The 10,821-nt window shown below is 35.7% G+C and overlaps 2 protein-coding genes across 2 annotated transcripts; both read left to right on the top strand.

The window, feature by feature from the left end:
• Nucleotides 1-1,658: 1,658 nt before the first annotated feature.
• On the top strand, nucleotides 1,659-7,562 carry LOC131595223 (probable acyl-CoA dehydrogenase IBR3). Its single transcript, XM_058867522.1, has 16 exons — nucleotides 1,659-1,983; nucleotides 2,130-2,267; nucleotides 2,731-2,871; nucleotides 3,095-3,226; nucleotides 3,339-3,524; nucleotides 3,766-3,843; nucleotides 3,965-4,078; nucleotides 4,161-4,259; nucleotides 4,601-4,718; nucleotides 4,834-5,084; nucleotides 5,201-5,395; nucleotides 5,502-5,644; nucleotides 6,219-6,303; nucleotides 6,393-6,602; nucleotides 6,680-6,832; nucleotides 6,925-7,562. The coding sequence occupies exons 1-16, from the start codon at nucleotides 1,882-1,884 to the stop codon at nucleotides 7,225-7,227; spliced, it is 2,448 nt and encodes an 815-aa protein (XP_058723505.1). The 5' UTR covers nucleotides 1,659-1,881; the 3' UTR covers nucleotides 7,228-7,562.
• Nucleotides 7,563-8,614: 1,052 nt separating this feature from the next.
• On the top strand, nucleotides 8,615-10,821 carry LOC131595222 (pectinesterase/pectinesterase inhibitor-like). The gene is made up of 2 exons (XM_058867521.1): nucleotides 8,615-9,654; nucleotides 9,866-10,821. Exons 1-2 carry the CDS (start codon nucleotides 8,700-8,702, stop codon nucleotides 10,714-10,716), a joined length of 1,806 nt encoding a protein of 601 aa, XP_058723504.1. The 5' UTR covers nucleotides 8,615-8,699; the 3' UTR covers nucleotides 10,717-10,821.

Raw genomic sequence — 10,821 nt, 5'->3', positions numbered from 1 at the left:
TGTATGTCAAAGATAAAATTGAACCGTTAGATCACAAAACTTCAAAGATAAAATATCTGAATCTAAACACAGTCACACTTGCACCTCTTAAGGTAATCCCTTTTCTCATTCTTTTCAAAATCAATCAAAATCAATCAAAATCAAATTCTACTGTTTCGAGTACAAAATCGAACTTTTGTTTATATCCGGTGAAAGGATAGATTTTTAAAGGAAATAGGATAAAGACCTTATAACTCAGGGTAGACCTCCTAATTTGCTTGCTCAAATCAAAACAAACAAATCTCTCATATATCATTGTTTTTTCAAAACAAAACTTTCAAAAAAGACAATACTTTGTATATATCCAAACAAGGATCATTACGAAGTTAACGTTCTTTTTTTTAAAACATCTTTTGAAAGATAAAAACACTTTGTATACATCCGCACAAGGATCATTACAAAGTCAATTTACAAAGGTATTTGAAACCACATACGAGCATTTCAAGGCAATAGAAAAGTAATTGAAAACAAGTGAGCTAAGCAAATTAAAGAGCCCATGGATAACCATGGATACAAAGGGTGCTAACACCTTCCCTTTGTATAACCTACCCCCTTATCCAGAATTTCTTAAAGGTCTTTTTTTTTGTTTCTTTTATAAACCTTTCCTTAATTGGATAAAATAAAAGGTCGGTGGCGACTCTCTGATTTTCAAAAATACAAAAGCAGAAACAAAAAAGAGTCAGTTCGCGTATCTCTCCGCGAGAGGTATGGCAAAAAACCGAGAGGGCGACACTCTCAAAAAGAAATGAAAACTTACTTTACTAAAATTTTAGTATATATCAATGCATAAGTGATTATATTAATTTACATAATTTAACATTGAGGAATGCTATATAGTGCGAACATTTTCCTCACGAATTTTCATAAAGGGATGTGTTTAGAAACTGGTCATAGACCATGTTATTTAGAATTTTTTCTTGAGACCTTGTGGGGAGCACACCCTCAAGACTCAAGTTTACACCACTAAGTCACACACACGCACATAAATGTTTATTGTTAAGAAAATGTGAAAAACAAAAAAGACAAAAATAATCTCGATCATTCATTATCAATACTACCCCATGATCGGCTTTGGCTAATATGCATAAGGGTTTTACTTATGCACCATGCATAAGCCTACATAAGCCATTAGATCATGTTTTTAATCCAGTATTGAGTATTAAGTATTGAGTATTGAATGGTGAGTATTGAGTATTGAATGGTGAGTATTGAGTATTGAGTAATAACAATTGATGTCTAGCATTTGATCCAAGGATCCATAATAATCTATGCATGGTGCATAGATTTTTATCTATGCACGGTAACTGCACCCCCCATGATCTATATTAAATAAGAAATTAAACTTAAAATAAATTAAAAAACTATTATAAAATAATAACATGTGTACACTTACATTTCTTCTCCAATTTCTTTCCTACTAAATAACTTTACTCTATTTTAAAATTAAAATTAAGTTATTAATACATTCGCATGATTTTCACGAATTTAATTTCGTGCTATTAACCATTTTCCTTTAACATTTATACAATCAAAACATCATTAATAGTAATTATCTGTTTTAGAAATTGAGAGGATATACAAAGGAAAAACTCCTGATTCTATATATGGGTGGCGGTAGTACAATAATAATCCCAAAATCATACGTAACGTAAGCAACCATTTGAAAAATCAATTCCGCAGACATCATCATTGTAATCATCGTGACAATATATATTTCTTTATCTTCATCACATCACTGCCACTTCCACGCTTCAATCCAAAACCGCACACTCTGTAACTCCCTTTCTTCTTCTTCTTCTTCTCCTTCTTCATCAATCTATCTGGATTAGATCGAAGTTGAATATGGCATCCGCTCAACATTTCAGCCACGACTCTCTCCTCCGATATTGCTCTTCCAACGTTTCTGACTTCCCTCTTTCCCCCACTCATTTCAATCTCTCCCAGGTTCCATCTTTATTCATTTTTTGTGATTTTTATCCATCTGGGTCATCTGGGTTTGCATCAAAATTTGTTTTTTTTTTTCTCTCTTTCTGGTTTTTTATATTGTGATTTTGTAGTTGACTTTTTTTTTTTGTTGTGAATTGTTTTAGTTTGGACATGGACAGTCTAATCCAACATACTTGATGGAAGTTGGTTCAAATGGATCTGCGGTGAAGAAATATGTTCTCAGGAAAAAGCCTCCTGGCAAATTGTTGGCTTCAGCTCATGCTGTTGAAAGAGAGTTTCTGGTTTGTATATCTATTGGATCTTCATTTTAATATATTGAACAATCACTTTTTTTTTTTTTGGATTTGATTTGAAAAAGTTGTTGTTGTAGAATGAATCAAATTGATAGAGCTCGTGTGTAGGTCCCGATTCGATTCTTTGCTTATAAGAATTGATTCTGTAAAATTGATTTTAGTGGATAGTGAGTTGAATGTAAAAAGTTTATGTTTGGATAAATTCTTATAAAAAATGTTCAACAATGAATTCAAGTGTAAAAATCAGAATTTGAAGTCAAAAGGTACAAATCCTAGCTTGGAGTTTGAATCAATTCTTAAAACAAAATCAATAGTTTATCGTTATCACTCAAACATGTCAAAATCAATTTTGTGTCTGGAATCACTTTTTGCTCTCCTTACCTTGACATCAAATATAAGTGAGAAAGAAATATGATTCTTTCTCTTTTTTTGTTGGTCCTTCAACTTGCAGGTTCTCCAGGCTATAGGCAATAATACCAAAGTTCCAGTTCCCAAAGTTTTATGTTTGTGCAATGATCCAACTGTTATTGGAACAGCATTTTATATTATGGAGTATTTGGAAGGACGGATATTCTTTGATCCTAAATTACCGGTATGGTTTGTTTATATTTCATCTTTAATTTTCTCAACTGAAATTACTGATTGCAGGACTGGATTTTCATTCTGGTTTTACATTGTGGTTGTGGTTATGCTACCTGCAATGCAAACCGTTATATTGTGGCCGATGCGGTCAAAATTATTGCCGCGATGTTGTTGTGGAGACCTCAAAATCATGATTAGTTGTGTAGCTGAGTTGTGTTACATGAATGTGTCAGGGTCTGTCAGCAGAGAGTAGGAGGGCAATTTATCGCGAAACTGCTAAGACCTTAGCTTCACTACATTCTGTTAATGTGGATTCCATTGGTCTTGGAAATTACGGGCGACGCAATGATTATTGCAGAAGACAGGTGAGTTCTTCGAAAGTGGCTGCTTATTTATGGTTAAGGTTATACCTTGAAGAAGTTTTTTTTTTTTTTTGCAAATAGATATGTTGTATGAGGATATGTTTGTTTGTTTTAGATTGAGAGATGGGGTCAGCAATATGTGTCTTCAACCAATGAGGGTAAACCTGCAAGCAATCCGAAAATGTTTGCGTTGATTGATTGGCTACGAAATCATATCCCTTCTGAAGATTCTTCTGGAGCAACAGCTGGTTTGGTTCATGGAGATTTTCGCATTGACAATCTTGTGTTCCATCCCACAGAGGTAAGTGATGCATTCAGTAAAACGATATGTACTTGACCAAAGTTTCATTGGCTGAAAAACTAGGCCCTTTTTTCTTAGTTCTGACATTCATGCGTAGTTTTTTTTTATCCGATCATAGTCAAGATTAGAGTATCATAAGTGTGAAAAAAAAAACTGAAATTTATGTTGTCATATGTATAAGATTAGCATTTTGGAGTTTGAATAAAGGTCTTACGTCTGATAAGTTTCATTTCTGCGGCAGGATCGAGTAATCGGTGTTCTTGACTGGGAACTATCTACCCTTGGAAACCAAATGTGTGATGTTGCATATATCTTAATGGTATGTCTACGTACTATATTGTCAGCATGTTAAAGTGAGCCTAAAACAGAATCGTAGATACCTAAGCTATTGGTTTATTGAAATTTCAAGTATAAAATTCATTTTTTTTTTCCTTCGACAGTCTTATATTAAAGATGTTGGGCCAGAAAAAGTGAAGGAAGGTATGGAACGTTCGGGATTACCAGCGGGAATTCCATCGCTACCAGAATTTTTGGCTGAATATTGCTCTCTGGCAGTAAGTGCTGTTACTAAACATTTTCAATTTGGAAGACAATTCCTATGCTAAAGAATTCTAACAAACGAGTTTTTGATGCCAGGGAAGAAAATGGCCTGTTGCTGAATGGAAGTTCTATGTCGCCTTTTCTTTTTTCCGCGGGGCTTCTATTTATGCCGGAGTGTATAATAGATGGGTTAAGGTATTTAAACTTGTTAGAGATGCTTTTGTCATTTGAGTTTAAGATTTAGCCTCTGTTAAGATAAACAACTTAATTAAGCACTTATCATATAAGTACTTATGTATAAGCTTTTTTTAGCAAAAGACAAAAGAAAGTCAATCTGTTTTTATATAAATAATTAATTGTTTGCATAAGCTATCCTAGATAGCTTATAAATAAGATGTAAGTAGTTTATGAACATATAATTAGTTGTTTCTATAAGCTCTTTCAATCTCACAAATGTTTATGCCTGTAGATAAACTCAAATAAGTTAATTCAAACAGACCCTTAACTATAAGTTGCTTCTTTCTGTTCAAATATAGGGCAATGCATCTGGTGGTGAGCGTGCTCGTTACACAGAAGTACTTGCTAATGGCCTTATTGATGCTGCTTGGGAATTTATTGAACGCAAAATTGTGCTTCCCGAGCGTCCTCCATCAGGTAGCTATACCATTTGAATATGTTTTGTTGCTTTACTTGAAGCTAATCATATTATTAGATTATTGGTACAACATTAATATACATATTTGAGGCATTTTCCCTCTTAACAAATCAGGTGTGAATGCGAAAGAGTTAGTGAAGCGTAATGATACGCAGGACCTCCCAAATGAAGGGAGGTTTGCTCTTAGGCAAGAGGTTATAGTGCTGAGGAATAAAATAGTTAAGTTCATTGAGGAACATGTATACCCCCTCGAAGACGAATTCGCTAAACTTGCTCATTCAGACGCACGTTGGACTATTCACCCAGCCGAGGAAAAATTGAAGGAGTTAGCAAAGAAAGAAGGCTTGTGGAACTTATGGATTCCTGTATGCCTCTTAATTCTTCTTCTCTTCTTTAATATCTTTTATCTGTATTTTGCGGTTTAGGAAGCTTTTAACATCTTTCAAACTGTTTTTGATATATTAACGCTTCTTTAATGCAGGTTGATAGTGCTGCGAGGGCAAAAAAAATTCTATTTGATGGGAGCATTAATAATCTTTCTACTGATTCAAATGACTTGTTGTTGGGTGCTGGTTTAACAAATCTCGAATATGGATACTTGTGTGAGTTCATGGGCCGTTCTGTTTGGGCTCCACAAATATTTAACTGTGGTGCGCCAGACACTGGTAATATGGAGGTAAGATGAGCCTTTTAAATTTGCAAGGTTAATCAGATTTAATAATTTCTCTATTTTGTTGCATTTTTGTTTGATCGGCGTGTGTAACATTAGTCTTTCATTTTAGGTTTTATTGCGCAATGGAAATAAAGAACAAATGCTAAAATGGCTTATTCCTTTGCTTGAGGGGAAGATTAGGTCTGGGTTTGCTATGACAGAACCACAAATTGCATCTTCTGATGCAACTAATATTGAGTGCGCAATAAAAAGGTGGGATTATCTGTAATCATGAAGCAATACATTATACATGATCCGAGTCTTTCCGTTTAGCTGATTTAGGGCATGTTTGGTTTGAATTATTTGAGTGTCTTTAAGAAAACTTATAACTTACCACATGTCTATAAGTTGTTTTCTGCTTATTTCCACAAGTTCAATGGAAAATCTTATGAAAACAGCTTATAGCTTATATAAAAACAATATGACTTTATTTAATCTTTTGTTATAAAAATAACTTATACATAAACACATATATGACAAGCGCTTAGCTAATATGTTTGTTCAAACAGGACCTTAATTTATTGTGAAATTAGTTAAGAAACACGAGTTGAGTTTAGCTTCTTGATAGAAGACCAATTGTCATTTTTGAGGCTATGGTGAACTATCTATCGCACCGTCGCCTCTGAAAAAATATGTGTCTGTGTCGGACACCGACACTTGTCTTCACGTTTAATTAATTTATTTTTTTACATTATTACTGGTGGCGACGTGTCAGTATCAATGTCGTTGTCGTGTTTGTGTCCGTGCTTCATAACTGCGTATTTTCTTAATTTTTCTCCTTTCATAGGCAAGGAGATTCATATATTATAAATGGGACTAAATGGTGGACTAGTGGTGCCATGGATCCAAGATGCAAAATTCTCATACTCATGGTGAGTATTTAGTTGGAAGTTATTGTATTAAGAGTCGATATGCTATTTCATTTAAATAGAGATCAGAGTATTAAAAAACATGAACACAGGGGAAAACTGACTTCAATGCGCCGAGGCATAAACAACAATCGATGATCTTAGTGGATCCTCAGACTCCTGGTGTTCACATTAAGAGAGCTTTGACAGTGTTTGGCTTTGACGACGCACCTCATGGACACGCAGAAATAGTATTTGATAATGTTCGCGTGCCTGCCACAAATATCTTAATGGGCGAAGGACGTGGATTTGAGATCGCTCAAGTAAGTTAAAAAACCATTTCTTTTACTTTCTATTCTCCTTAAATTGTTTGAGATACTTGCTGACATGCATTTTGCAGGCTCGGCTAGGTCCTGGAAGGCTGCACCATTGTATGAGATTGATAGGCGCTGCCGAGCGAGGCATGCAACTGATGGCTCACAGGGCTCTTAGTAGGAAAGCTTTTGGGAAAATGATTGCTCAACATGGCTCATTTATTTCGGATTTGGCCAAGGTATTAGCGTTTTGTGAAAGCCAAAAACAAAACTCTCCTTCTGTTTCACTTTTTACATGATCTTTGCTAACTTATATCTAACTGTTATTCAGTGCCGAGTCGAGCTAGAGAAGACTAGATTACTTGTGTTGGAAGCCGCAGACCAGCTTGATCGATATGGAAACAAAAAAGCTCGAGGGATAATCGCAATGGCTAAGGTAGCCGCACCACAAATGGGATTAATGGTACTTGACATGGCAATCCAAGTGCATGGAGCGGCTGGTGTATCATCTGACACTGTCCTATCACATCTGTGGGCAACCGCAAGGACATTGAGAATCGCTGACGGCCCGGATGAAGTTCACTTAGGTACCATAGGCAAGCTAGAATTAGAAATACAAAGAGCCAAGCTTTGAAAACAAAAAGAAAGTCGCCCATGCATGTTTGGAATCACGGTGAATTTATTGAAGCTCCAAAGTAAAGCTTTTGCCATGCAGCGGCTCACTGCCTAACTCGCCGTGGTTTCAAACACTGCAAATAAAAACTTATATGAAAGAGGAATTCACAATCCCACTAATAAAGTGTTCTAAGGAGAAAAAACATCTATATAACACTAGCAGTGTTATGAATTGCTTTTTGGAAATTGGAAGCATTGTGTAATGTGTATGACTTTGTTCAAAATAAGCTCTTTTTTTTTTTGGTTGCAATAATACTTTCTGGATTCAAATTCAAATATAAGCAAAATTAGTCATATATGTTGTTGGATCAAAATATAATTAACTTCACATAATTTACTATTGCCATTCTCAAAATGTCATTCAATGAAACATGTTCTCATGCAAATTAAAATGAAAAGAAAAAATAGTTTAGGAAATGGATTTCTTTTGTGATTATATCAGGAAAATTAAACAAGGTTAATCACTGCTCTTTCTTTAGTTAAAATGTTTTCAACCAGTTTAATTTCTTACTACATACTCCTAATATAGATAGAAAATGTAATTAATTTTATTCTATTTAATAATCGCATTTCTCTTGACTAAAAAAAGTCATGGTATTTCAAATATACTTAACTTTTTTATTTTCATGAAACAAGGAATAACACTTTTGATAATGCATTTTTTTTATGAGATCAAGAACATTAATTATATTTGATTTTTTTTTGTTTATAGACAAAGTCGTAATAATCATTTGAAACTCATACATGCAAATGTGTGTATAGGATTTGAATTATGGTGGTGATGTCCAACCTAATAATATTGAATTCTATTAGTAGAATTAGGATTCGTGGACATCTGAATAATTTTTTTTAGTAATAGTAAAATTAGTTACATTTACCTATAATGAAAAAGTTGGAGGAGCATTTACGTTAAAATCAACAAGTGTTCTTAAATCTATATTAGTGAGATAGTATGAGAATGAGATGAATAAATCTTGTTATTATAACTTTAAGTGGTCTTGTTAAAAACTTTTAATCTTGTCCCTCCATGTATGACAGTATAATCAAGATTTTCGCATGATCTATTTTAAGATTAACAAATAAAATTTCAACTACTTAAGTTAATATATCCATGTAGCAACAAAAAAGGACATCCTCTAATCTATAACTCACTATAAGTATAACTATCACTTACTCAACAATCAAACTCCAAAATTAGCCAATTTACTAAATTTCACCTAATCCTATTAGCCAAGTTTAGAACAATCTACCTTAGCCATTGTTTTCCTAATGAATCCCCATCTTTTTTTCCCTTTCAATAGGCAAAATGTATGCAAGAATGTGTATATAAAGAATCAAGATCACACTTGAGAAGATAGACCTAGCCCTCCAGGACAGGGGCATTTGGAAGGACTTTTGGAACAAATATAAACTGTATATTTGTTTACAAACATGGCAAGTCCTGACCAAATGAAAAGGTTTTCACTTCTTGGTGTCTCATGCATTCTTCTTGTCACTGTCGTCAGCGCCGCCTACGGCACACAAGGCCAACAGAATGTTGGCAAGCTTTGTGAATCAATGCAGTACCAAGAAACCTGCCACAAGAGTCTTGAGAAGGCGTCGGGCCAAACGACCGATGTTAAAGAGCTTTTGAAAGCCGCATTCAATGCAACATCAGCGGAGTTGTTGAAACATATTAACAATTCGACTCTCTATCACGAGTTGGCGAAGGACAACATGACAAAACAAGCAATGGATGTTTGCAATGAGGTTTTGAATTACGCTGTTGATGGAATCTCTAAATCAGTCGGTAGAATCGATAACTTTGATTTGAGTAAGTTGAATGAATATGGTTATGATCTCAAGGTTTGGTTAACCGGTACACTTTCGCATCAACATACATGTTTGGACGGTTTCGAGAACTCAACAACGAAAGCCGGTGAAACAATGGCTAAGATTTTGAATGCTTCTTTGCAATTAACTAACAATGCTATTGACATGATTAATGTTGCTTCTGGAATGGCTAAGGGTCTTGGCGAAAACACGAATACTGGTAAAAGGAATCTTTTGTCTCTTGAATCGGAGAAACTTGTCGATGGTTTTCCTTCATGGGTTAGCGAAGGACAACGACGTCTTCTAGCCGATGAACCCGTTAAGCCAAATGCTGTTGTCGCGCAAGACGGTAGTGGACAGTTTAAGACAATTGGTGATGCTCTTAAGACTGTTCCTGCTGATAATGCACAGCCTTTTGTTATTCATGTTAAGGAAGGTGTTTATAAGGAGACTGTTAATGTTCCTTTGCAACAGACTTTTGTTACCCTCATCGGCGATGGTCCTACCAAGACCAAAATCACCGGAAGCCTCAACACAGTTGATGGTTATATCGCTTACAACACCGCAACCGTCGGTGAGTACCAAACATTTCATGCTAACAAGTTTTTATTTTCACTAAAACCAAAAACTGATATATTTGAAGGTTCAGTTTATAACGCTGAATCGGGCTGTGTTACCTAAAAACTGACCAAAATACTAACATTTATCGATGATGTTTTTTAGAATCGCGACCAAAACTATTACTACGAACGCGATTCAGTTAATTTGGACTTGCATTATTGCAGGTGTAAATGGTGCAAATTTCATGGCAAAGGATATCGGGTTCGAGAACACAGCCGGGGTAGATAAACATCAAGCAATAGCACTCCGCATAACAGCAGACAAAGCAATCTTATACAACTGTCAAATGGACGGTTTCCAGGCCACGCTCTTCGCCGAATCCCAACGCCAATTCTACCGCGACTGCACCATCTCCGGCACAATCGACTCCATCTACGGCGACGCCTTTGGAGTTTTCCAAAACTGCAAACTAGTCGTTAGAAAACCAGATGAGGAACAGGAATGCACCGTAACAGCCAGCGGAAGAGTCAAATCCGACAGCGCAAGCGCTCTCATTTTCCAATCCTGTCACTTCACAGGTGAACCAGAACTAGCATCAATAACACCCAAAATCGCTTACCTCGGAAGACCATGGAAGGCGTACGCCAAAGTCGTCATAATGGACTCAACCATCGATGACATTTTCTCCGAAGAAGGTTACATGCCATGGATGGGAAAAATGTTCCTCGACACATGTACTTATTACGAGTATAACAATAAAGGTCCTGGTGCTGACACAAAAGGAAGAGTTAAATGGCCCGGTGTTAAAACTATAACCGCGACCGAAGCAGCTGATTTCTACGCTGGAAAATTCTTCGAGATTGCTAATTCAACCGAACGCGATTCTTGGATTGTGAAGTCTGGTGTTCCTTATTCACTTGATCCTTCACATGCTAGCAGTAATGAAGGCATTAAGGCTGAGGCCGGAAGTAGTAATCCGGGGGCTGGCAGTCATTCTGGAGCTACAAGAATGGAGACATTTTACAGCGGCTTTTTCATAGCAGCTGTATATTTGTTGGCAAATATGTGGATGTAATAAGGATAGCATAGCAAATTGCTGTTTTTCACCATAAGTAATTGTTTTGATGATCCATGTGAATGTGGTAGCCAATAATTTTCAATCTTTAACTAATTCTTTGAA

Source organism: Vicia villosa, linkage group LG4 (genome assembly GCF_029867415.1).
Source record: "Vicia villosa cultivar HV-30 ecotype Madison, WI linkage group LG4, Vvil1.0, whole genome shotgun sequence".
Taxonomy (NCBI): Eukaryota; Viridiplantae; Streptophyta; class Magnoliopsida; order Fabales; family Fabaceae; genus Vicia; species Vicia villosa.
This window is presented reverse-complemented; position numbering and strand designations above follow the sequence as displayed.